Source organism: Marmota marmota, unplaced genomic scaffold, assembly GCF_001458135.2.
Source record: "Marmota marmota marmota unplaced genomic scaffold, marMar, whole genome shotgun sequence".
In the NCBI taxonomy this organism is placed as follows: Eukaryota; Metazoa; Chordata; class Mammalia; order Rodentia; family Sciuridae; genus Marmota; species Marmota marmota.
In genome coordinates, this window is record NW_025999900.1 from 35,252,480 (window position 1) to 35,279,776 (window position 27,297).

General features: G+C 46.3%; 2 protein-coding genes and 1 long non-coding RNA gene across 3 annotated transcripts in view; 1 reads left to right on the plus strand and 2 right to left on the minus strand.

Annotated features, from left to right (window-relative positions):
- Positions 1–418: 418 nt before the first annotated feature.
- Positions 419–6,908, minus strand: Rem2 (RRAD and GEM like GTPase 2). The gene is made up of 5 exons (XM_015492848.2): positions 4,968–6,908; positions 3,355–3,696; positions 3,046–3,119; positions 1,965–2,172; positions 419–1,478 (listed from the first exon to the last, which is right to left on the minus strand). Exons 1-5 carry the CDS (start codon positions 5,068–5,070, stop codon positions 1,183–1,185), a joined length of 1,023 nt encoding a protein of 340 aa, XP_015348334.1. The 5' UTR covers positions 5,071–6,908; the 3' UTR covers positions 419–1,182.
- Positions 6,909–9,604: 2,696 nt separating this feature from the next.
- Positions 9,605–15,605, minus strand: Lrp10 (LDL receptor related protein 10). Its single transcript, XM_015492854.2, has 7 exons — positions 15,029–15,605; positions 14,585–14,629; positions 13,969–14,104; positions 12,386–12,576; positions 11,250–12,267; positions 10,794–10,923; positions 9,605–10,674 (listed from the first exon to the last, which is right to left on the minus strand). The coding sequence occupies exons 1-7, from the start codon at positions 15,060–15,062 to the stop codon at positions 10,087–10,089; spliced, it is 2,142 nt and encodes a 713-aa protein (XP_015348340.1). The 5' UTR covers positions 15,063–15,605; the 3' UTR covers positions 9,605–10,086.
- Positions 15,606–15,781: 176 nt separating this feature from the next.
- LOC125615275 overlaps positions 15,782–27,297 on the plus strand; it is a 17,201-nt gene continuing 5,685 nt past the window's right edge. Inside the window, exons 1-2 of the long non-coding RNA XR_007345862.1 lie at positions 15,782–16,279; positions 20,993–21,088. This is a non-coding gene — a long non-coding RNA (uncharacterized LOC125615275). The remainder of the gene's footprint in view (positions 16,280–20,992; positions 21,089–27,297) is intronic.

Below are 27,297 nucleotides of genomic sequence, written 5' to 3' on the forward strand. Positions count from 1 at the left end.
TAAAGAGATGGGGGCCCAGAGTGTGGAGACTTGGTCACTGTGTCACTAAGTTACTAGATTACTTTTAGCAGATACCTGTTTCTCTCTAGGCCTGTTGTCTCATCTAAGTGGACCCAATTATCTGTAAGGGCTCTTCGCCTCTTGAAATGGTCCAAGTTAGTTCCAGAGCCTCCCTTGCTTCTCTTGAGTACTGAGATACATTCCCAGCCCTTTTTATTCTTTAAGACAGGATCTCCCAAGTTGCTTAGGGCCTTGCTAAATTTCAGAAGCTCCCCTCGAACTTGTGGTCCTCCTGCCTCAGCCTCCTGGGGGCTGGGATTACGGGCTGCACTTCCTTGATTTTTGTCTGTAACAGCAGTTTCCATCCACATTCATCCCTTCCCTGGAGGCTCCAAGAACAGAAAGCAAGGTAAACGGATGCAATACAAAATTCCTTTATTGAAAAGGGAAAGGGTGGCCTTTTTCTAGTGCCTCCTCGGCCAGGCTGGCCAAAGGGGTTGCCACAGCTTCTTCATTCCGGGATCTGAAGGCAGAAGAAAATCTGTCCACACTTTACCTTTAAGAATCTTAAAGGTGAAGTGCCTCGGTGGCAATGGTAAATCACCGAATCAACTATCGAGAATAGCACTTCCAGGCCCTTGCCTTTAAGAACTTCTTAAGGGCAATGTGCACCAGTATGGCAGATAAAAGCCAGAACATTTTTTCGGAAGTCTCTAGAAAAGGGCCTCTTCCAGTCTTTAAGACTCTTAAAGGTGAAGCATGTTCAGCATACAAAGGAGGTCCAACTCCGTCTAGGAGTCTACAAAACACTTTTCCAGTTCTCTTGTCTAGAATCTCTACAGAAGAGGTGGCCACGCGCGACTTAATAAAAGCAAAATACCTTGCAGGACTGTTTTCTTTCTTGACCCTCCCAAACCCGCCCCGCCCGCGGCCGTAGCGGGAGAGTCCTTCGGCTCGTGGTCTGCGTCCGGCGCTAGAAGGCGAGCTGCCTCGCGAACGCACGGTACCTGGAGCTGGGTGGAGATGACGCCCACCGGCCCTTCCCCCGTGGTCACACCAGGGCATCCTGGGAATTTTTGGTTTCCTAGACGGCTTCCACAAAGGAAGCCGGACGGGGCGGGGCGAGGGGCGAGCGGAGGGCGCCGTGGCCATGGCGACCGCAGCGGCTGTGGAGACCTTGGCTCAGAGCACAGAAAGGTCGTGACATGACCTGGACCGCTGCTTGAAGAACTTAGCGTTGCGCGGCACTAGGTTGGCCAGGAAGCGCTTGGCCTTCTTGGTGAGGCTCTCGCGGCGCGCAGACGGCGCGGGGCCCTCAGGGCTGCCCGACTCGTGCCGCTGGCCTCCTGTGCGACCGTGGCCCCTCCGCAGCCGGATCTGGCGTACCGCGCCCTCGAAGAGCTCCCGCGTGTTATGGTGAAGCGCTGCCGACGTCTCGATGTGCTTGCAGCTCAGCGTTCCGGCCAGGTGGCGCCCCTCTGTGGGAAGGAGTCGGCTTAGGCACCCGCTGGGCCGCCCTGGGCCCAGAGTTTGCAGTGGAAAGGGTTTGGGACTATGAATTGCAACACAACTCGAAAACTAGGCTGGGATCCTAGGGTGGGACCGTGGAGGTGCGAGGGAGGGGCCGAGGGGCCTTGGAGAGGCTAAGGCGATTGAAGAACAGAAGGGATTCTTAGGGCCCTAGAAGAGGAATATTGGGGCTCTGTCCTTAACCTGGAGCTAACTGCTGGTGAATTCGTGGGCCTGTGAAGGTTTTAGAAAGGCCTCCGGGAGGGCTGCACCTGCCCTCGCACGTGTGAGGCACTGGGTTCGATCCTCAGCATCACATAAAAATAATAAAGATATTGTGTCCACCTACAACTTAAAAAAAAAAAAAAAAAAAAAGGCCTCAGGGAGAAGAGGTGATACAGAAGCTAGAGCGGTCCCCTGAAATGGCAAGTATGGAATCAGTTCAGAATACACACCCTCCAGTGATACCTCCCGGGAGCGGGCCAGGTCACTCTTGTTTCCAACCAGGATGACAGGTAGGTCGTGATGGGGCCTCCCAGCTCGGAGCCGAAGTAAGGTCTCTGGAACTTTGGAGAAGCTTCGTCTATCCGTGACTGAGAAGACGATGAGAAAGGCGTCCCCCGTCTGAAGGCAGTGGTCCCGCAGCCACCCCCCAGCATCTCCCTGGAGACGTCAGAGATTGGTAGAGAGTTAGGGCTGAAGGCAGAGTTGACCCAGTCGAGCACCTACATCTCAAAGATGAGGAATCCCACTGTGTGAGAGAAACCACCTACTTAGGACAGCTGAGCTAGTTAATGACATCATTCCCAGAGTGTGTTTGAGGTTAGTAATGTGACCCCCATTTAGGGGAAATTGGAGGATCCTAGACCAGGGTAGCCTTTCTACATTCTTATGCTTAAGCTCTTGATTCAGAAACAAATGCTATTTAAATTTATGTAATTTGGCCTCTCATTTCTACCTAATAACCTTATGTTCAAACATTGAGTACCCCCACCCTGCCTTTTTTCCCTTTTTGATACTCCAGCACTCTGAGCACTTGTCCTGTCATATCAGACTCTTTTAGGCTGGAAAATTTATGGATGGAATCAACTTCTGGGTTGTCTAGCCTGGCTTGAAGCTGCAGTTTGTCAAATTCAGATCCTAAATTTAATGTCCTTTTTTTTTTTTTTGAACCTAGGGAGCCACAAGCCCAGCCTTTTTGTATATTTTATTTAGAGACAGGGTCTCACTGAGTTGCTTAGCACCTTGCATTTGCTGAAGGTGGATTTAAACACAATCCTCCTGTCTCAGCCTCCTGAGTCCCTGGAATTACAGGTGTGCCATTGCTTAACTTTCCTCAGAAGATCCTGGAAAAGTAGTAGCTCTTATGGCCAGGGGCGTGGTATACACATTGGTGTGGACCTTGTTGTCTGAGATAGTACAAATGAATTGTACACATTTACACCAGGGTCTGCAGTCCCACCAGCCTTCAGCCAGACTGCCCTTCCTCAGTTTTCTCCCAACTTCACCTGTGTTCAGCCACATCTTAATCCTCACCTGTTCCCAGATGTCATAAACAACTAAAGTTACTTCCTCCTTATCCACCATAATTCGTCTCTCATACGTGTCCTCTGTTGGGAAATAGAATAAAACCCATTAGGAGGTTCCCCAACACTTGTGAAAACTGGTAACCATAAACACCTCAGATCCCAGCAGCAGGGAACCCCTGCCAGGGAGTCTGCCACAGAAAGCACCGGAGAAGTTTCTCTTAGGTTTAATTCTCCAGGGGCTGCTTATGCCATGAGCACTTTCATCCCTCAATAGGGCCCCAGGGTCCCCTCCACCACCACGTGCTCTCCCAAATACCTGCATTCTCCGGCTCATGAGCACTGTCTCCCTGGAGACCACCGAAAGTGCCTGCAAGGGTGCTTTTGCCTACGCCACTCTCCCCTACTAGCATGACCTTGAAGATGCCATCCTTTTGGGCAGGGGCTGCCTCTCCTGAGCCCAAGGAGTCAGAGGAACCAGAAGATGAGGCCTGAGGCGGCCAGTCAAGTTCATCTACAGCCTGTGCCCTACATAGCTGGTGCTTGTAGGGCACAGGCATACTGCCTCTTCGTCTGGGGACCCCAGGGACAGGGGGTGGCCCACTCTGGTCCAACCCTGCCAGCAGTTTCTCTGGCTTCTTCAGAAGTGTGGCATCTGTTTCTGGATAGGCAAAGAAAAGGAAGCCATGAATGGTATATGTCCAGACATCTGCAGAGAGCTAACCCAAGCTGCTTCAGCTTTGGAGGCCAGCCACACCCAGTTGATGACCATGACCCTAAACAACAGAATCTTTGGCTCAACCTTTTACACTAAAGTCTCCTAGAAGCTTGGACTGGTAAGCCTTCAAGGATGTGACATGATGACTTCCCCATTGTAGTCCTAGCTACATCTGCTCAAAATTACCCCATACAGGAGAGGTACCTGTGTGCAGGTCACATACCCACTCACACTTCAAACTGACATAGGCATACTCCCAGACTTGACCTCTGGCCCAGGGGGGCTGGAGGAGGCTGTCCATCCTTCCATCAAGGGGCCTGCCTCCTACTGGTAATCCTACTTCTTCCTGCACTGGTAATGCCCACACTGAGGAGGGCAGAAGGTATGAGAAACTGAAGCTGCTGAAGATTCTGGGGAGTAGATATAAGCAGAGTCAAAAACTTTGTAGGGAGTCTGTTTCAAGGGCTCTGTGAGGTGATGTGTGTTTGGGTTGTGGACGTGTGTGTGTGTGTGAGACTTCTTCCTTGTGTGGTCTCTGTGGGTGTGTGTGTGTGTGTGTGTGTGTGTGTGCGCGCGCGCTGCTTCTTCCCGTGCCCTGTAGGTGAGCATCCCCCAGTGCATGGCTGTGTGCGAGAATCCTGCATCCCTGGTTGTCCCTGTGAGTGGGAGAGAATATTGCGTTCATGGAGAGGTAGAGGTGGGGAGAGAGAGAGTATGAGTGAGAGGGAGGGTGACAATGCATGGGTCAGGGTAACTGGAGGAGGAACAACAGACATAACAAAGGGGGATGGAGAAAGGCTGGAAATAGCCCAGGATCAATACTTGGCTGACAGCCAGGTCCTTTAGGAGCCAGAAGAAACCCTTACAACAGGTCCCCATGGTAGCCCCCTGCCCGTGATTCCCAGGCTTGTGGGCTTCCCCTTCCCTTTCACCCTTGCCCCCAGTCTGTCCCAGACTATAGGGAATGAGGCTGACCTGAGCACCACATATTGCTTTCTCAAGCAAAACCCCAAAGCCCTGGGAGTGATGGGGGAGGGGGCATTTGGGCAGCTTTTCTCCTCCTCCACCCTAGCCCAGCCCTTATATGAACAAGGGTCTTCATTACTTCCTGACTTGCCTTTCCCCTCTTGCTGATTGAACCTCTAGTTCTGACCACCAAAGCTTCAGCTCCCACCCCCGTGGTTGCAGCCGGCACCTGCTACGTTAGCCCTCACCTGGTGTAGGTGTCCCTGATGGGGAGGCCTGGCAGCTGTCGGAGGGACAAAGTGCTGTGTTTTCTGTATCCATGTCCATGTCGGTATCGGGGTCCGTGTACATGCGCGTGTGTGCGTGCAAGTGCAGCCCAGCAGCTTGCAGCACCCGCTCCCTCACTCAGCAGCACTGTCAGCTTTTCCCTTTAAATACCACCCCCCCCACAAGTCCTCCCCCTAGACACCTGGGGAAATTGTCCCGCCCCCTGATGAGGTCACATATGCTAATGAGCAGTGATGTCAGCGGGATTCCCTCCTTCTGCCCCCCTCCCTTTTCTTTGTGTCACTTCCCTCTGGGAGCATACTCACCATGAGCCTGGTTAAGGCGTGAAAGAACAAAGTCAGAGGGGCGGATGAGATGGAGATTCAGAGAGGTGGGGTGGGGGCAGGTCCCGTGGGCAAGGGAGCTGAGAATGGCAGGAGGCAGATTCCCAGGGTAGGAAAGGTCTTTTTCTCCAAGTGTCAGAATGAAAACTATGTATCATTTGTGTCTGTTTCCAGCCCCCTATCCCAGCATGTAGCCCCAGAATGGGTGCTCAGTGGTTGAAAAGAAGGATGAGAGGCAAAAAGACAATAAGCTGATCTGAAAGACAAAAGAAAAATATACCAAAAGAGATGCAGGGGCAGTGGGCCATCCACCCCACCACTGTCTCCTCTTCCACTCTGCCTCTTCTGGGCTGAGAGCCATAAAAGTACCCATTTCCAAGTGTGGCCTTAGGCAGATGGGGGATCTGTAAGAAAAGCTGCTTTGTTTGGGCAGCTTCTTCTTCTTCTTCTTCTTTTTTTTTTTTGTCACTAGTTTCAGGTAGGTGCAAACCATTGTAGAGGCTTCTTCCTTTACCTCATCTCTCTCCCAACCAGGCCCACCCAGCCAGTGTTAATCAGAGCAGGCAAAAAAAGATACCAGAATGAATGGTGTCTACCTATGTAGGCAGCTCCTTACTGTCCCTTTTGTGCCCAGCTTCTTTTCCCTTCAGGTTTCGACTCTTGTCCCCTTTCTTCTGGACACTCTCAAGAACCCAAATACACCTTCTGATTTCCTCTCCCCAACTTCACCCTCTATTTGCCAGATGCTATGCTAGAGATAGTTTTGCATTATCTCCCTTCCTCTTCCTGACCTGAAGACTCATAATGGTAGGTGGGTGGCCTGTCCCCAAAGTAATAATGCAGGGGTGACTGGGATTCCACCCAGAGCTTTCCAAGGCCAAAGACTATTTTTTTCATTTCTATGCTATGCTGCTTTCCTTGTCTTAAAAATTCCAACTCTCTTCTATTATTGGGAACAATCCATTTTGTCATCCTCGGAGGACTTCTCCAATAGAAGAGGCAAATAACATTCTTGGGAATGAAGTGCAGTGACACTTCACTTGTCTGGAGAACAGGATCTAAAGGAAGCAGGGAATACTCCTCAGCTTCTAATATATTTGTACATTTTACTAATTAGACTCTTCAGTCCTCACCAACAGTCTGCTTGTCCTTATTTTATTCACACTTTTAATGTGTCCATGTGTGTTCCTGTAGTAGATTAGAACTGCCAGGTGTGGTGGCACATGCCTGTAATCCTAGTAACTCAAGAGACTGAGGCAGGAGGATCACAAGTTCAAGGCCAGCCTCAGCAAAAATAAAAAGGGCTGTGATATGGCTCAGTGGTAAAGTATCCCAGGTTCAAATCCCAGTAACCCCCAAAAGAATAGATTAGAATCATATTTAGAGTAGCAAGTGCCCTCTAATAGTCTGGTAGAATGAGGCAACCTCAGGAGAAAAACTTTTAAAGCATCCAGAAGCATTAAAAAGGAGTCTAAGGGCCAGGCATGGTAGTGTACACCTGTAATTCAGGGGGCTGAGGCAAAGGATCACAAGTTCAAGGCCCACCTTGGCAACTTAATGAGACCTGTCTCAAAAGAAAAAAGCTCGGTGGTAGGGCACCCCTGGGTTTAGTCTTTAGTGCTGCCAAAAAAAAAAAAGTCTAAGGTCATTTGATATATAGTCAAAGAGTGTCCCCCACAATAGTTACAGCTTATGAAGACACTGCTGCAAAGAAGTCATCAGATTTCATGGATGATTCTCGGCTATTCAGAAAATTTTTATATTGCAGGTCTTCTGAAGATGAGCGGAACATTTTAGGATGATTTTCTTCAAAAATGAGTTATGTTTTGTTTTAAATTGTAAAGTAGTGATCTCTATGAATCTGGAAAACCCTCTCGAGTGGTTGGATTCCTTTCTGTACTAGATAAGGGTGAGTCAGGGGCTGCAGAGCCCAGCAACAATTCTCTACTTTGAATTCTGCCTCCCCCAGTTCAGCTTTGGGCCAAAGGAGCAGCCTGCTTTTTACTTTGAACCACCTGCCCCTCATCCAGTAAGGCACACACAGATCCTAGAGAAACTTCCATAAACAAAGGCCTCCCTAGGGAACTCTTGCCCTAAGGCTTGGCCCTCCCTCCAACATTCTGAAGCATTCTACCACCACAAGGGGTGCTTTTACTTTAAATCTTTATCCACTTTATTTATTTTTAAATTTTTTTGGGGGGAGTGGCATACCAGGAATTGAACTCAGGGGCACTCGACCATTGAGCCACATCCCCAGACCTATTTTGTATTTTTTATTTAAAGACAGGGTCTCACTGAGTTGCTTAGAATCTTGCTTTTGCTGAGGCTGGATTTGAACTTGTGATCCTCAACCTAACCTTAGTCTACTTTAAAACTGCAAATACCCCTAAGAGAGAAAAAGGTCTGGAAAAAGTCAAGAGATGAAGATATCAGGTTGCAGATTTTTAAGGTGGCTAAGGAGGAAGAGAACAGCAAGGGAGAATGCAAAGAGGAGGTGAAGAAGTAGGGAAGGGGAAATTACCATTCCTACTGCATTTTTCACTGAGACATTGGGTGGATCCAGTTTGTACTGGGAGGGCCCAAGGGAGAATCATAAGCAGGAGCCAGGTTTCCTGGAGGTCCTTCCACACACTCTGGAGAGGAAGTGGAGTGGAAGGAGCTCAGGTTTTTCCTGGGCCAAATTACTAGGGTCCCAGAACTGCACATGGGTCCACACCCCCTCTGCCACTTCCTCTTGCTTACTAGGAGGGAAATTTTGTAATTACTACTGACTGTGAGGATGTTGACAGGGTATAATCAACAGGGCCCTTCCACCAGGGAAGTAAGGGTCCCATTCCCCTGGGGACCATCTCAGCTTTGCACCTGAGGTCTCACTCCCACAGGCTCCTTCTATATCCTATGTCCCAAGATTTTCTTTTTTTTCTTTACTATTTATTTTTTAGTTGTACACAATATGTTTATTTTATTTATCTATATGTGGTGCTGAATATCGAACCCAGGGCCTCACACGTGCCATGCGAGTGCTCTATGCTGAGCCACAACTCCAGCCCCCCAAGATTTTCTTATTAAACTCTTCAACAACTTGTCACCTTCTCACCAGAGGCAGGCCTCCATTTCTCAGGAGATATCCCTCTCCAGCTCTTTGGCTCTGACCATTGCTTATTATGCTCAGTTATCTCTTTTCAGGAAGTCCAGTGTCTAGCCATCATGTTTTGTTGTTGTTTATCCTGCCCTAGAATTCACAGCTCTCTCCCAACTGTTGGCAGAACCCATCCTCTTGGATTCAGCCCTGGTGATGCCAGCCCTTCCATAGGCTGAATGGTTGTGATTTTCCCTATGACTAATCATTCCCTGCTTTTTTGTTTGTGGGGGGGAATACCAGAGATTTAACCTAGGGTACATTATAACAGAGCCACATCTTCAGCCCTTTTTCATTTTTGAGACAGAATCTTGCTAAATTGCTGAGGGCTTCACTAAGTTGCTGAGGCTGGCCTTGAACTTAGTATCCTCCTGCTTTAGCAAGGCATTGGGATTGCAGGTGTGCAGTATGGCACCCAGCTTTGGTCCCTGTTTTGAGGAAGCTGCACTGAGAGCTCATCTCTTTGGTGTAGGACAGGCTGTTAAGTGCCTGATGGGGATGGGAGGGTAGAGGGCAGGAGTCACACAGCTCCTATGTTCTACCAGGGATAGACTGCTCCTGTGTGACATCTGTGCTCTGAGAGTACTCCATAACTGGGAACCTTTCTAGCTGTAGGGCCCAGCTGGCTCCCTGATTTCCAACCAGGGGTGAGTAAAGAAATTTGATGCTCAACCCTATGTCACTATACGGCTGGCCCCAGGCAATGAGCAGAGGTGAAGAAGGGTGGTCCTTAGGGTTCCTTCAATTTTTTTTTTCCTTTTGGTACCAGGGATTGAACTCAGGGGCTCTTAACCACTGAGTCACATCCCCAGTCCTATTTTGTATTTTATTTAGAGACAGGATCTCACTGAGTTGCTTAGCACCTCGCTTTTGCTGAGGATGGCTTTGAAATCACCATCCTCCTGCCTCAGCCTCCCGAGCTGCTGAGATTATAGGCATGCACCACTGCACCCTGCTTCCTTGAATTTTCTTACCTTTCAAGGGACATAAAAATCAAGGGTGGGGTGGCTGAAAGATGGATAGGAAGAGGGCAACATGCAAAGGGCTAACAAATACCTTCAGAGAGAGGAGCAACAAGAGGGAGCATAAACCAAGATGGGGAGAGAGGCCAGGCTCAGAGCTGATTTACAAAATGTTAAAATTTATGATTCCTTTATTTTTTTACCTTGATTTCTTGGGCAATGCTGTAGGTGTGGGACAAAAACATTTGTTGCATTCTTTTTGTGAGCCAGGCTCTATAGGGATGGAGACTGGCAAAACCTCAGGCCCTATCTAAATCCTCCCCTTGGGGCTAGAGGGTCTCCAGTCAATTGTCACTCGTGTTTAAGGCCACTTTAGGGTTGGGGTTTGGCAAGGATGGAGTGTCCAGGCCTATGTCCCTTTAAGAACTTTGCTTTTTAAAAACATTCAACTGGATAGTGGTAGGATAGGGAAAGGATGGTGGGAAAGGAACTGTGGTCTCTGGCTGTGTAGAGGAAGCTCTCAGTGAGCCCTCTCCCTGACTGAGGGACACCTAACTTTCCAGTAGCTACAGTGGTCAGTGGGGAAGCTAAGCCACTCTCTAAAAGGGTGTGCCACTGTGACTAGACCCCCACCCCCCAGAGGAGCCAGATCCCCTCAGGCAAGCAGTGGTTCATCCTCTGTCTCTACCACCCAGACCGCTGGCTCAGCTAGTGGCATCAACAACACATCATCCTCATCCTCTGGGGCTAGGACCGTTGTGTGGGGTCCAGGTGGAGTCCAGGTTGGTCCTTGGGGCCACAGGCTGGGCAAGAGGCGGCCTCGCAGGGCATGCACTACTCCAGACAACACTGATGGCTCCAGAGGGACTGAGGGCAGTGGCCCCTGGGTCTCAGGGACAGAAGGGAGGGCTGGAGATGTGCTGGCAGATGGGAGGGGGGACTTGACAGGCAGTGGTGGGGCTTGCTCCCCGTCCTGCCCACCCACTGCTCCACCCTCATGGGCTGCACCTGGGCTGCCATCCAGGGCCTCAAGAGAAGCAACAGGAGGTGTGACCTGGGGTCTGGTCTCAGAGGCCCGAGATGAGGGGTTGGTTCGGGGAAGCAGTCCCCAGCGGCGGAGCCTGCGAACCAGACGACGCACTGAGCGGCCCCGCTGGCGTCGGCGACCACCTGAGGCACTTCCTGGAGTCATATCCTGGCGCAAAATCTGAAGCAGAGAACGCAGATTGCCCAGCACTGAGTTCTGCAAGGAGAAGAGGCAGATATCAGAGTCAGAGGGCCAAGTGGCTGAATGCAGGAGGGAGCAGTAATGAGGCCACAGCTGGTTGGAACAAGGAGGTGCTTGAGTTGGGGATGACTTACATCATTAGGGTTCTCTGTAGGGAAGTCTTCTACAGGCGGGATGGCACCCTGAGCAATGAGCTGCCCGTAGGAGGGAGGTGCCTGTTGTTGCACAATCTCAGCCTCCATCCGGGAGAGGGGGGCAAAGATGCTGGAAGGAAGGAGGGCTAGTCAGTCACTGGTGGTTCCCAGCCAGGGTGGCCTGCTCCAGCTTGGATAGGCCTCTTCCCTTCACCCTCAGGTCAGGACAGCTGGAGCTATGCTATAGCTTTCCTCAGGTCATCTTATATCCCTTCCTTCCTTGAGACTTCTTTCATAAATAATCTAGACCTGACTTTCAAGCGTTAGCAACAAGCTGGTCACAGGAAACTCATTCCCAAGGCGGGCACCCTCATGGTCTCCTGTAGCTGCACAGGTCCTGTCTCTTCATCTGTAAAGAGTGCTCACTCTTCTATTGCCAGTCCCATTCCCACTGACCTGTACTCCTGTGTGCGAATGGCATACAGCCTGCAGGTGCATCCCAGGGCAATGACCAGCAGCAGGCCGCACACTAGACTGCCAATGACTGCAGCTGTGATGACCTTGCGGGGCAGGGCATAGGAGCAGTCCCACTCATCGCTGCCATCAGCACAGTCTGGCTGCCCGTCGCATACCCATGTCTCATACACACACTTCTCGTCTCGGCATCGGAAGTTGCCAGGCTGGCAGTGCCGGCAGCGTCTCTCATCTGCCCCATCAGCACAGAATGTCTGGTAGTTGCAGCGATCAGCAGGCAGGTAGCAGGCTGTGGCACCAGGGGTGCCAGCAGCCCCGCAGGGGAAATGTCCAGGTGGGCAACCAGGACAGTCTTCCTCATCTGTACCATCGGCACAGTCCCATGAGCCATCGCAGCGCTGGGCCTCACTATAGCAGCGCTCACCTAGGTTTTCACCAGCCCCCAGGCCTGAGCCTAACCCACATGGTCGGTCCCAAGGCAAACAGTAGCCCCGCACATGGTAGGTAGCATTGAAGCCCCGACCATTGCTCCAAGCAACTGTGTGATAAGCAACAACAGCCTGACCAGACAGTGTCTCCACAGTGACAGCTTTGCCATTACTAAAGTGAGTGAGACTGCGTAGTAGCCGAGGGGTCTCTGGGGGCCCAGCACCATCATACACATGCACTGCATCTCCATAACCCAAGTCCAGGGCTGTGAAGCGCACTGCTAGCCGCCGGCCATCATGGGGGTCCAGCAGCCACAGGCAAGACTGGGGATGAGAGACTGAGGCCAGGTGTGAATAGCCAGGGGAGGAGAAGACCCCATAGAAGTCCTCTAAGGTGAGATTGCAGGGCAGGGTGGGGGTGGGGCCTGGGGTCAGGCTAGGAAATGGGTCTGAACTGCAGCCTGCCTCATCAGAGCCATCACCACAGGCATCAACTCCATCACAGCGCTGGGCAGCAGGTACGCAGCGGTGGTTCAGGCACTGGAATTCTTCCTGCAGGCACATCAGCCAATCTGCAGAGGCATCATGGAGAGGGACTGTGAAACACCAGAGCCCTCAGGATCTTTCTCTCTTTATTTGTGCTTGTACTGCCCTCTCTAACAGCCCTTCAGACTTCTCCGTCCAGCCTACCTTGGCTGTAAGAGAGCAGGAACCCCTGGCCCATGGGTGCTCTGGCCCCAGCATAGCTGTAAGTGATGGTGACATTGCCCCCTGGCAGCTGAAGAGGGCTAGAAGGTGCCTCACATAGGGAGATCAGTGGCTGGAGAGGGGAGCTCAGGATTACACGTTCTGAGCCACAGGCCAGGTGCAGCTTCTGGAACCTACAGGGGTAGAGAAAAGCAGTACATAAAATGTTCTTGATTGATGCTGGCTTCCTCCTCCTCCAGCGCCACCAGGCCCTTCTAGCCCAAGAAGCACAAACACCTGCTCATCCATGATTCAAATGAAAGCTCAGCCAAATTCTTTTGCAGTTAATCTCATCAATGGGCATAGTCCTAACAGAGACCAGTGACACAATGATACCATGAAATATATCCTAGAGCCATCTGGAAAAAATCTGACCTGTGTTCAGAAATTAAGTGAAAAATAGGTTTATTGCTTTTGAGTTGTTGCAGCATGTCACCCAAGTATTGTGTGGGCAATAACTGACAATTACTATACAGTTCAATTAAATAGAACTCACCAACACCCCAGTACTAGGAAGGTGAGACCTGAGATTCTCATAGCATACGGATCCCTCTGCCAAAACAGCCTCTCCCCAGATTGCTCTCCCCCTTTGCCTACCCTTTTCTGAGAAAATTCATAGCAAGTGAACCATATAAGACAAACAGTCAGGTACTTAAAATGGGCCCCCATGCCATGACCCAAGGTCAGAGAAGCCTAGGGAGATGGAATGTTTAACAGATATGGAAGGGTGCTAGATTGTAGCTCAGTGGAAGAGTACTTGCCTAACATGTGTCAGGTGCTGAATTCAATCCCAAGCACTTTAAAAAACCCCACAAAAACAGATCTGAGGAAGTTAAGGAAGGTTCTAAGCTGATTAAGTAGTAGGTTGCTATTGTTTATAGTACTGGGGATTGAACCCAGGGGTGCTGTATCACTGAGCTACATTCCAAGCCCTTTTTATTTTATTTTTTAAATATTTATTTTTTAGTTATAGGTGGACACAATAACTTTATTTTTTATTTTATGAGGTGCTGAGGATCGAACTCAGTGCCTCACGCATGCTAGGTGAGCGCTCTACCTCTGAGCCATAACCCCAGCCCCTCTTTTTATTTTGAGACAGGATCTTGCTAATATTTGCCAAGCTGACCTTGAACTTGTTGTGATCCTCCTGTCTCAGCCTCCCAAGTTGGTGAGATTAGGGGCATGTACCATCACATCGGCTAGGGAGTAGTTTTTTTAATTCCAGACAGGGATGTGCAATGCTTTGAAGGACTTTTCAGAACAGTCCTGCCTGAGTCCAGGACCATTTAGAGTAACCACGGTCCTTAGGAGATGTTCAGGACTTAAGCTAGATGTCCACTGCAACCCACTGTTACCATGACAGGCTGGAACAAGTCAATGTTTTAGGGTAAACTAGGCAAAATAAAATTCTACTCTTCTGTTGGCAAGGATGATAAGTCCACAAACAAGTGATCTCTGAAGATTCTTTTCCACAGTGGAGCGGGAAGGGGCAGGGGAGAGGAATGGGATCTTTCCTTGCTTCTCACCTGACTGTTACCGTCTGCTCCTTGCTACCCAGGATGAGCCAGGTGCAGTTGGCAGGGGAGCTGCGCCTGTCCCAGCCCAGGGGCCTCTGTAAGGTGCCTTGCACTTCCAAGAGCAGTGCAGGAGGGTTCTCACAAGCTGGAGGGAAAAAAGGTGGAGACACTGATATAGAGCCCCTTAACATCCCACTCCTATCCAGGCTTATGACCTCCAAGGGCCTGGGCTCTTCAAGATGGAGCAGAGCCCACTGCCCCTGATAATAGTCCACTGGCCCCTGTCTCCCTCTCTCCACTCCTCCCGATTTAAATATTAACACCACAATATTGAGCTCTGCTTTGCACCAGTCACTGGGTGAGGGAGGAGGAGTAGGTAATATTTCTCTATTTTGAGGAGGACTCTTTGAGTTAGAGCAAGCAGAGACATTCCATCTGAAAAGGTACATAACAACTGCCAGGTGAGGGCCCACACTGGGTGTCAGTTTTCCCATATGTAAAATAAAAGATTGATGAACTCCACTGTAAAACTATGGCAGTTCTCATGGAATTCAGAGAAGAGAGTCATTGTCTAGGGTTCCCTTTCATCGCCAAACCCGCGGAGCCCGGGGCTCCATCTACTCACCAGGACTTGGGAAAATGTTCAGGTCTGGATGCGCCAGAGCGCCTCCTACAGGGAAAGCGAGAAAGGGCAGGGCTGTGAGTCGCTCTAAGTTTTTTTCACCTGAACAACTCAAGGAGGAAACGAAGCTGGTCTGGGACTTCTGGGCTTCCGGGGTTCATGAGAATGGGTAGTGGAGCTCAGGGGAGGCTGCCACGCGTGACCTCAAAGGCAGGTCGTCCAGCAGTGCCTGTGGGGTTGATAGGGTGATCTGGGGAAGCTAGAGAGAGGACGAAGGCTGAATGCAGCCTATGGGGACTTTCCAGAGGTTGGGGCCGGCAGCGCTGGCTGCGGTGGGGGCTGGTGGTACGGGCAGGAAGGTCCGGTTGAGTGATCGCCTAGGAGGGAGTTAGAGCCCAGTCCCAGCTCGGGCGGGGTGTCGCGCGCTTAGCTCGTCTCGGTTCTTACCAAGGAGAAGGGGGAAGAGGACAGCCGGCAGCATCCTGGGCCGTCCCGAGGAGCAGGAAGAGTCCTGGAGCTTCTGTCGTCTACCCAGTGGAGAGGCGGCGGTGCTGCTGGCGTCCCGGCTCCCCAGTGCAGCAGCCCCGCGGGGGCTCCATGGCCCTGGCTCGACCTGTGCTCCGGATGCCAGGGCTGGGGGCGGGGAGGCGCCAGCCGCCCTGAAGTAGGGGCGGTGCCTCTCGCCAACTTTGGAGTTGTTTTCTCCGGCCGCCGCCGCGCGTCCTTGCTCGGGGCCGGCAATCGAAGGCTGGGACTCGGCTCTGCCGGTGTTGGTGCGCGCCCTCGCCTAGAGCCGGCCCGCAGGCCGCGAATGCCCCTCTCCAGGCCTGGCCGCCACCTGCCGGGGCTGGAGGCCACTTCCTCTTCGGTCCAAACTTTGGCGACTGTCAGACTCCAGGGCTGGCCGGGCGCGGCTCAACTTCCCCAGCGCGTCCAGCCCGCGGAACGCGACTGGGAAGCAGGGGAGGGGGAGAGGCGGCTGGGCCCGGCTCCCTGGCCCTCACCCAGGCAGTACCCTAGGCTGCTCTGGAGTCCTAGCAGCAGGGGCGGAGGGAGGGGCGGGTGGCGAGTCTGGTCCCACCCCTGCCAATCAACCCGCGGGCCCCGCCCACCTGCTTGCCTTAACCCCTTTCCGGCCCTGGCTGGGACTTGCCCAGCCGGCCCTTGACAAACAGCTTCAGCTTCCACTTTAACCCTGCTTTGGCTAGACTTTCTTTCTTTCTTTTTTAAATACTTTTGATTGCACATGGACACAATACCTTTATTTTGTTATTTAGTTTTTTTATGTGGTGCTGGGAGTCGAACCCACTGCCTCACTCTCGCGCTAGGCGAGCGCTCTACCACTGAACTACAACCCCAGCCCTTGGCTAGACTTTTGAGTGTAACTTATTTTTTGTTACAGGATGCGTTTATAACATGTTTGTCAAAGATCATGCAATTCTATAGATATAATGGCTTTCCTTTGAACCCTTAAGTTCTCAGTACTTTTTCTTGTCCCAGTGCCTGAAATCTAGTAGCACTTTTGGTAGTGAGCCTTTGGGTAGCAATTACCACACGGTATTGTAATCATTTGTTGTGGCATTTATTTATGCATAATTCCCGACCCTACCCCGCCCCTTCTCTGGAAACTGAAACTTCCTGTAGGCTGAGGCCTAGACTGTTTACCTTTGTACCCACAGAGATTTTCTCCTGCACACGGTAAGAACTCAATAAATGATAGGTAAATATGTGAATAAATATGATTTTACTACATGCTGCCTATGTGATCTTAAGAAAACTACTTAACCTCTCTGTGTGTCTCTATTATAAAATGAGGTTTATAACAGTGTAATTCCCTCTTGTTGTTGTGAACATTTAGGAAGATAATGCAAGTTAAGTACTAAAGCACACTGCCAGACTAGAGACAGTGCTCTATATCTGATGGCAACTATTATTAGCAATCACAGGACATATTTCTAGTTTATGTAGGGTTGGGGTTACTGATTTCCTATGACAGGGATAGATAATAAACAATAACTAATTGCAAACAAATGTATGTGCATCATATTTTCTTTATCTATTCATCTGGTGATTCATAGGCTGATTCTGTTCTTAGCCATGATGAAAAGTGGCACAATAAAGCACGAGCATGCGCGTATCTCTTTTGTATGCTGACTTCACTTCCTTCAGATATTTACCCAGGAGGTGTTTACAGCCCGACCAAATGGTAGTTCTATTTTCAGTTTCTTGAGGAACTTCCATGCTGTTTTCCATAGTAGTCATACTAATTGACCTTCCCACCAGCAGTGTAAAAGTGTTTTTTTTTTTTCCATATCCTATCGACATTTGTTGTTGGGTCTTTTTTTGTTTGTTTTTATTTGGGGTTTTTCTTTCTTTCTGATAATAGCCATTCTAACTGGGGTTAATTGCAAACCTTTTTTAGCCTCTCTCCCCCAATATTTCAGCCAAAGACTTAAGTAAGCACTTAACTACATATATAGTAAATATGTATTTGTTCATTTAATTTTTTCAACAACCCTGTGAACTAGATACTATGGTGACTCCCATTTTGCATATAAAGAAATGCAAGCATGGATAAGTTAAGTATTTTGCCCAGGATCTAGTATAGGTTGAGCATCACTAATCTGAAAATTCAAAATCCAAAATGCTCCCCAAATCCTAAATCTTTTGAGCATCAGAGTGACACTATAGTGGAAAATTCTGCCCCATGAAACTTTGGTTCAGGCACAAAATATTAAAACTATTGTATAAAATTACTCTCAGGCTGTGTGTATAAGTAGTTTATGAAACATGAATGAATTTCATGTTTAGATTTGGGTTCCATCCCCAATATTTCTCAATAGGTATCTGCACATTTTTAAAATATTTATTTTAGTTGTAATTGAACGCAATACCTTTGTGTTATTTATTTATTTTTTATGTGGTGCTGAAGATTGAACCCAGGGCCTCGAACATGCTAGGCAAGCACTCTACTGCTGAGCAACAACCCCAGCCCCTAGGTATATGCAACATTTTTAAAAAATTCCAAAATGCTTCTGGTCCATGAGTTTCAGTTAAGAGGTACTCAGCCTGTAAATGGTGAAGTTAAGGATTGAACCTGAGTGATCTTGGCTCTGGATAGACAAATTCTGATCTTTACTACTCTTTTCCCTCTACAAATCATATCAAACCCTTCTCTATTAATGCCTTTTGTTGCTTATGGACCTCAGTATAACCTGAAGCCATAGAGTTAGTGGTATAAATGCACTTCCTCCCTTGGACCTTGGTTCCATGCCCTAACTATCTCTACTCTCCCCAATGACAGTAGGATTTGATAGGACCCTGAAGGTAGGGGGAGGATGCAAAGGGAAGCAGGGCAAAGAGATTGGGAAACTGAATCATTTAAGTCCTAAAAGAACTTATGGAGTTTTGGTGTGAGTGTTGGCTGTGCTCCCTGTGCTAGGTACCTGGCAGGTGTCCCTGGGTTAAATCCACAGTACCAAAAGATGGCCATGTCTCAAATTTGAAGGGTTAATTATTATTATTATTTTTTTCAGTGTTGGAAATGAATCCCAGCACCTCACGCATGCTAGGCAAGTGTTCTATACTGGGCTGCATCACCAGCCCTTGAGGGGTTAATATTTAAGAGTGAATTCAAGAATCAGAGAAAGAGGAAGAGGGGTAGGGAGAAGAAATAAAGAGAATATTAGGAGAAAATTAAAGAGTCTAGGTCCACATATTTTTGTTTTGTTTTTGTGTTAGTGGGGATTGAACCTAGGGGTACTCTAACTGAGCCACATATCTTCCCCTTATTTTATTTTGAGTTGCCCAGGCTAGCCTTGAACTTGTGATCTTCCTGACTCAGCCTCCCTAGTTGCTGAGCCTGCAGGTATGTGCCACTGCGCCTGGCTTAGGTTCACGTAAATCATATTTAGACCACAAGTATCTTTGGGAATGGGCCTGTAGAAACATTCTTGGAAATCTTTAGGGAATTATTGAAAATAGTGGAAGTAATGGAAAAGGGCAGATATTTAGTTTAGGTTTTTTTTTTCCTTTTTTTTTTTTTTTTTGTATTGGCGACTGATCCAGGGCACTTTACCATTCAGCTACATCTCCAGCCCCCCTCCCCCACCTTTTTTTTTAAAAGACAGGTTTTGCTTAAGTTGCTTAGGGCCTTGCTAAATTGCTGAGGCCGGCCTCAAACCTGCTAACTTCCTGCCTCACCCTCTGGAGTCACTGGGATTATAGGCATGTGCCTTTGTGCCCAGCAGATATTTAGGTTTTTTTTTTTTTTTTTTAATATTTATTTTTTAGTTGTAGTTGGACACATACACTTATTTTATTTATTTATTTTTATGTGGTGCTAAGGATCAAACTCAGGGACTCCCACATGCTAGGCGAGCGTTTTACCACTGAGCCACAACCCTAGCCCCAGATATTTAGTTTTTAAAATATCTTTTTTATGCTAGGTACTGTTTAAAACACTTCACATACATTATCTCATTTAATGCTCATCACACCTCAAGGAAGTAGGTATTATTTTTGTCCTTGTTTTAAAATTGAGGAAACTGAGTCACGATCAGATAACTTGCTCAGATCTAAATATTATTACCATGTACAAGAACCTAAACTTGAATCAAGCTGTCTGGATCAGAGTCCTTGCTGTTAAACATGATAGATTCTAGAATATTCACAGCAAGGACTTTCAAACCTGGCTAATTTTTAGACTAGATTTTAAAACAGATGGCTTGTGACTATGCAAAGAGGGAAGAGATAACCTGTCAAGCATTCACCTGTCTGCTTTCAGATTCATTCTTCTATCTCTTCTTGTAAACTACATTTCCCAGGCTTCTTTGCAGAGTGACTTTGGTCTAGGTTCTGCTATTAGGAGGCTTGGTGGAAAGCTGGAGGGGAGGGGAAAGGAGGATCCAGGATGTACACTGTCTCTCTGCTTCAGCTTTATTTTCAGTAGGAACTATACATCTTCTATGGTACTAGGTCTCTCTAGGAAGCCCGACCTCCTCTCTTCTTCCAGCTTCCTGCTGTTGCTAACCCATGGCCTATCTCAACATCTCCTTTTTGGCTTTTTAGCAATTTAATCATATTTATGACTATATTTCTGTTAAATTTCTTCTCTTGACTGTCTGGCATGGGCTATTTTCCTGACTAGATCCTGATCCATAAGGATAATTGCCAAGGAAGTTGGCATAGTTTACCAAGAAATGGACACATTATTCTAAAATAATTCTTTTTGGGAGTATTACTTAGGCAGTACCATAAACGCAGACAATCTGGATTTAAGCCAATAGGAAAATCTGGGTTGAACTAGCAGTCTCAGACTGAAGTATGTTCATGGTAAACACATCAAAACTGATGTCAAGGGGCATCCCTTGGAGTATAGCTCAGTGGTGGAGCACTTGCCTAGCATGCACAAGTGCCTGGGTTTAATCCCCAGGACCCTACACACACACAATCCCTAAAACTTGACATCAATCTGGAAAATCCCAGTTAACATATAAAAAATTAATTGTCTGAATGAATGAAGATGCAGAAAGTAAGTTAATCATGTTTTTTTCTTTTAATTTTTTATTTCTTCTTTTTAGTTATACATGACAGTAGAATGTATTTTGACATATCATACAAAATTAATCAGATTTTAAGATGAACATGAATTGGAATTGAAAGGTAGAAGAGAAACGGGGAGTGGTGGCACATGCCTGTGAGCCCAGCTACTCAGGGTCTGGGCTGAAGCTGAAGGATTGCAGTTTCAAGGGCAGCTGAGCAATTTAGTGAGACTGTCTCAAAATGAAAAGCAAAGGGATGGAGTGTAGCTTAGTTGTAGAGGACCCCTGGGTTCAATTCTCAGTATCCCCCCTACACACACACACACACACACACACACACACACACAGAGAAGGGATGGGAATGTTGCACAGTGGTAGAGCAGTTTGTTAAGCCCTTGGTTCAATCCCCAGTATGCTTAAAAAAAAAAAAAGACTAAAGATTTTGACCACCTAAAACAATGGATCTAGAGTATCTACAATGACAGAAAAAAACTCCAAAATTCTACACTTAGGTTAAAACACCAACTTACAAAAAGGATAGCTGACTTAACCATTGTTTGTATAAAAAGGAATAAAATATTTCAGATGGTTCTAAATGCATGTGAATAAATAACATAGTGCAATCGCATGAATACTAGAGAAGCAGTATGGAGTCAGCCTCGCTGGGTTCAAATCCCAGTTTTACCTTTTATTTAAGTTGAATGACATTAGCAAACATTTTATTTCTGTATGTCTTAGTTTGTCCATGAATAAAATGGGGATGATGATAATGTTAATGTTTAGCTATCTACTTCTGTATAGCAAATTACTCTAAATTCAGTGGTTTAAATCCACTAACATTTATTTTCTCATTGGTTTTCTGGATCAGCAATTCAGAAGCAGTGGATAATTCTGGCTTAATTGCAGTCATCTAAAGGTTTGGGGATGGATAATCCATCTCCAAAATGACTCACCTGCTTGGCAAGTAAGTTATTAGCTGTTGGCAGGAAGATCCAGTCCCTTTCCATGTGCCGATCTCCACAGTATTTGCGTATCCTCATGATAAGGCAGCTGGCTTCCCCCAGAAAGATCAATCCAAAATAAAGCAAAATGGAAATTACGATGTTTTTAATACCAAGTGTCAGAAATCATACTCCATCATTTCTGCAGTATCCCTTTAATTACATAGGTCACTCTTCTGCTTTATAGGAAAACACATATTAAGAGATAAGGATCTTTGGGATCCATCCTGCAGGATCCGGACCATGATCTGCCTTCTAGTCCCCAAAGATGCGTGTCCCTTACATATGCAAATTTGCTTAATTCTCCTGAGGCACCCCAAAGTCTCATCCCTTTATTATATCAGCTTGAAGTCCAGAATCTTCTTGTCTAAAATAGATCCATGGCCCTTACCTAGTATGTGTGAAGACCTGGATTCAATCCCAGTACCACAACAAAATAAAAAGAAATAACAGGGCCAGATACAGATGAGGCTCCCCAGGACTAATTCCTTAAGTACAGCTCCTTGAGTACAGTTCCTGTTGATCTGAAAAACCTATGAACTAAAGAGAGAATTTATATTCCCTGCTTTGGCCCATCATAGTGGTGGGATGTGGGATTAGCACAGGATAACTTCTATAGTTGTTCCTACTTGAAAAATGGGAAAATGGATATACAAAAGACTTACTTGTCCATAGAAATTCTAAAATCCAACAGAAGCTGGATGCAGTGGCACATACCTATAATCTCAAGGGCTGGGAAGGTGGAGGCAGGAGGATTGTGAGTTCAAAACCAGCCTCAGCAATGGTGAGGCACTAAACAATTTAGCAAGACCCTGTCTCAAAATAAAAAATAAAATGGGGGATTGGGGCTGTAGCTCAGTGGTAGCATGCTTGCCTAGCACATGGGAGGCACTGAGTTCGATCCTCAGCACCCTATAAAAATAAATAAAGGGGCTGGGGATGTGGCTCAAGCGGTAGCGTGCTCACCTGGCATGCGCATGGCACTGAGTTCGATCCTCAGCACCACATACAAATAAAGATGTCATGTCCACCGAAAACTAAAAAATAAATATTAAAAATTCTCTCTCTCTCTTAAAAAGAAAGAAAGAAAGAAAGAAAGATATCCTGTCCATCTGCAACTAAAAATAATAAATAAATAAAATAAAATGGGCTAGGGATGTGGCTCAGTGGTAAAGCGCCCCTGGGTTCTATCTCAAATACAACAAATCAAAACAAAAGAACAGCAACAAATCCAACAGAATACAGATTGGTCATTCCTTGATTAGAATTCAAAGCCTGAGCATAATTTTCCATAGCTCTTGGCTCCAAGTGTAGACTCCTTCTAAGAAAGCCTTCTAAGTTTTCCTTTTCCATAAAAGATAGCCCATGCTTGCAACTGTGTGGTTTTCTTAGCCTGATTTTTGCTGTAGAAGACTGAAGGTTAAAAGCCCTCTTCACATTTTTTATTGTCTCTGTCATTTTCTTTTTTTTAATATTTATTTTTTAGTTGTAGATGGACAATACCTTTATTTATTTATCTTTATGTGGGACTGAGGCTTGAACCCAGTGCCCCACACATGCTAGGTGAGTGCTCTACCACTAAGCCACAGTCCCAGCCTCTTATTTATTTATTTTTATGTGGTGCAGAGGATAGAACTCAGGGCCTCACACATGGTAGGTGAACACTCTACCTCTAAGCCACAACCCCAGCCCCATTCTTAGATCTTTTTTTAATTTTTAATTTTTATTTTTTGGCAGTTCTAGATGGACAGCATGCCTTTATTTTATTTATTACTATTTTTTTTTTTACGTGGTGCTGAGGATCAAACCCAGTACCGCACACACGTGAGGCAAGTGCTCTGACACTGAGCTACAACCCCAGCTCCCCTTAGATCTTAATAAAGGAAGTTATCTTAATAAATGCATCTCTATTTTCTGAAAATACCCTAGATTTGATGTTTTCCTAGAAGCCATTTTAAACTTTCAGCATAATATGCTATCTAGAGAGACTGAGAATTTAAAAATCCAGCATGCCCATACTCCCAGTGGCTTGAGAGGGTGAGGCAGGGGGATCGAAAGTTTAAAGCCAGCCTCAGCAACTTATTGAGACCCTAAGCAACTCAGTGAGACCCTGTTTTGAAATAAAGTACAAAAAAGGGCTGGGTATGTGGCTTAGTGGTTAAGTGCCCATGAGTTCAATTCCCAGCACCTAAATAAATAAATAAAATATAACAATTTCTGTCTCCTTTTTCTTTGTCTTTTTTTCCCCCTTTCCTTTTCTTTTAAACAGTATCCCCCCACCCCCAGCTTATCTCTCTCTTCTCATATTTTAAACAGCAAAAAAGAAACCAGGTGTCATCTTCAATGCTTTGCCTGAAAGTCTTTTTATATTTCCCATTAAGTAGCTACATTTTCTTCTTTCCACATTACTACAGGTTAACTACTGAAACTAAACTTGCTTCATAAAAATCCTCTTTTTAGTTTCAAAAACACTTCCTTGTTTTCCTTTAAATCTTCCCTGGCTGTCTCTTTAAAGGCCCTTATGTTTCTACTGGTCACTTTAAGGCATTTGAGACTTCCATTAACATTCTTCTCAAAGTCTTCCAATTTTTCTCCTTTTCCTGATTGCATAGTCAGTCTTACCTTTTATGTTCATCATAGCAGGCTATGTTCCAGTGCCCAAATCTATATTAGTTATCTATTGCTGGATGACAAATTTCCTCACAATATAAACAGTTTTAAAATTTATTTTTGAAATACTGGCGATGGAACCCAGGGATGCTCTAATCCTGAGCTACATCTTCACCTTTTTTATTTTATTTATTTTTTTGGTACTGGGGATTGAATTTAGGGGCACTCACCACTGAGCTGTATTCCCAGCCCTATTTTGTATTTTTTTTTTTTTTTTTGTACCAGGGATTGAACTCAGGGGCATTGAACCACTGAGCCACATCCCCAGCCCAATTTTGTATTTTATATAGAGGCAGGGTCTCACTGAGTTGCTTAGTGCCTTGCTCTTGCTGAGTCTGGCTTTGAACATGTGATCCTCCAGCCTCAGCCTCCTGACCCACTGGGATTACAGGCGTATATTTTTGATTTTGAGACAGGGTCTTCCTAAGTTGCCAAGGCTGGCCTTAACACTTGCTATCCTCCCGCCTCAGTCTCCCACATCTCTTGGATTACAGTCATGCACCACTGTGCGTGATTGATTGTTTACTCTTGGAAGTCACATAGTGTCACTTCTCCCAGATTCTATAAGAAACAGATCACCAAAGGCCAGACCACATTCCAGGAGATGAATTAGTTTTTTCTTTTGAAGAAAGGAGTATCAAAGAATTAGTGACTTGGCACAAAGTAAGCATTATATAACAGTTAGGGATGATTATTCCACTGATCAAATTACATTGAACGATTGTCTTAATAATAATGAGTATTTACACTCTGCTAAAAGGTTCTATCCTTCCTCTGTTCCACTCCAAACGCTTCCTATTTCAGTCAGAGTAAGAGCCATTTTCTGCAATAGCTTACAAGGCACTATAGGATCTTGTCTTGTTACGTGTGTCTGATCTCCTCTCTTGCTATTCTCTTCCTTGAGCATTCTGTTCCAGCCACACTACCATATTCTGAGGTTTTAATCTGGCAGGCATGCTCTCACCTCAGGGTCTATGGTATATGCTATTATTTTTAATATTCTTCTTACCAAGAACCACCTGGCTTGTTCCCTGGTAACCTCTGTTAGTGGGTCCTTCCCTGGCAACACTACCTGAGATTACGTCTCCAATTCTTTCTCTTCTTCAACTGACTCTTCTTCTTAGCACTTATCACTCTCTAGTATTCTATATTTTACTTCTTTGTCACATTTACTGCCTGCTGCTCTCACGAGAATGTAAGTTTCATGAGGGCAAAGATCTTTTTGTTTACGGTTATGTCTGCAGTACCAAAAACAAAGTCTGGCACTGGTGGGTACTCAATAAATCCTTTCATATGTGTGTGTGTAGTGCGGGGAGGTGCTGGGGATCAAACCAGGGCCTAGCACATGTTAGGCAGATGCTCTACCACTAGGTTACCTTCCAAGCTACTTTTAAAATGTTTAATTTTTGCCGGGCACAGTGGCACATGGCTGTAATCCCAGCAGCTCAGGAGGCTGAGGCGGGAGAATCATGAGTTCAAAGCCAGCCTCAGCAACGGTGAGGCGCTAAGCAACTCAGTGAGACCATGTCTCTAAATAAATACAAAGTAAGTCTGGGGATTTGGCTCAGTGGTTGAGTACCCCTGCCCTAAATAAGTAAGTAAGTAAATAAATAAAAAATATTGTGTCCATCTACAACTTAAAAAAAAAAAAAAAAGTGGATTTTTTGAAAAAAAAAAAAAAAAGTTTAATTTTGAGACAGGGTGCCGCAGTCCGGCTGCAGCAAAATAACCGGGGGGTGACGAATAACTTGTGTACGTTGATACAGCAGGAGTAGGAGCCCTTTATTGCAGGACAGGAGCAGTATTTATACATTCCACACAGCTTATCTAATTAGCATAAACTAGATACATCAATCAACCAATAAGGAATCTCTACACTTAATGGCTCGCTTTTGTTACTTCTCAAACCACTCCCTCTGGCATTTTGCCAGGCACCATCCAGACTTGTTTACGAACGCTAACATTCCCCTGGCAAAATGCCAGGTGTTATTTTGACTTGTTTACAGACTCTAACAACAGGGTCTCATATGTTGCCAAGGATAGCAAGTTTAAAGCCATCAGCCTCCCGAGGAATTGGGATCACAGATGTGTGCCACCATGACCAGCAAGAAATGCTTGTTGAATGAATAGATGAAACAATGATTCATCAGGGACGTCTTTTAATCCACTCAACTGTCCTTCATATTATTATTTGTGCTTTAAAGATGAGGAAACCGAAGCTCAGGGAGGATAATTTATAGGAAGTCACTGAGTAGGAAGTAATAAAGATTGGATTGAGATCCAGATTGTGTAATTCCAGAATACTCACCACTAATCAAAAATATGATACTGCTTCTCCATGCACTGGAAAAAGCCACTCTTTAAAAGATTAATAAAATGAAATACCTCAGTTCAGAGGAAGGTAATAGGATGTTGAGGGGTCTCTAAGCCATGTCATGTAAGAAGCTATTTATGGGACTAGAAAGGCGTTTCTTTTCTTTTTTAAATTTATTTTTTAGTTGTAGATGGACACAATGTCTTTATTTTTATGTGGTGCCGAGGATCGAACCCAGTGCCTCACATGTGTGAGGCAAGCACTCTATTGCTGAGCTATAGCACAAGCCCCCTAGAAAGGCTTTCAATAAAGAAAAGTTTAATGAGCAACAGAATTCATGAAAACTATAGATTCAGATATTTGATGGGCTGTATGTAATATGAAATAAGAATTTGTATATTGTATTTAATTTGAAGGATAGAAACTGGAATTAACAGAGCATATGAATAAGGTCAGGGCTACCAGTGGTAGGGTGTTCATGCACAAGGCCCTGAGTTCAATGAATATGAAGAAAAAGAGAAAGAGGAGGAAGTTCAGTTGACTCTCCGCTTGAGGTGTAGAGGTGAGGTCGTGGGTTGGTATAAAATGACACTTACCTGGCCATTCAGTTTTCCTTGAAAAGGTGACTTGGTTCATGAGAGACAAGGGGAATGGGAGCTTTAAATTGTGTTAGATGCTAAAATGAGGCCAAAGAAAGTACAGGCTGAGGGAAGAAAGGGGTCATGAAGGCCTCATAGGAAGCAGTTTCAGTAAATGCCTGGTGGCTTTTTTTTAAACTTCTGTTGCTAGAGATTGAATCCAAGGGTGCTCTACTCCTGAGCTAAAACCCAGTCCTTTAAAATTTTTTTTCAAAAATTTTCAAGGGGCTGGGGATGTGGCTCAAGCGGTAGCGCGCTCTCCTGGCATGCGTGCGGCCCGGGTTCGATCCTCAGCACCACATACAAACAAAGATGTTGTGTCCGCCGAGAACTAAAATAAATAAATAAATAAATATTAAAAAAAAAAAAAATTTTTCAAATTTCAGGGGGCTGGGGATGTGGCTCAAGCGGTAGCGTGCTCGCCTGGCATGCGTGTGGCCCAGGTTCGATCCTCAGCACCACATACAAGCAAGGATGTTGTGTCCGCCAAAAACTAAAAAAAAAAAAAAATTAATTAATTAAAATTCTCTCTCTCTCTCTCCCCCCCCCC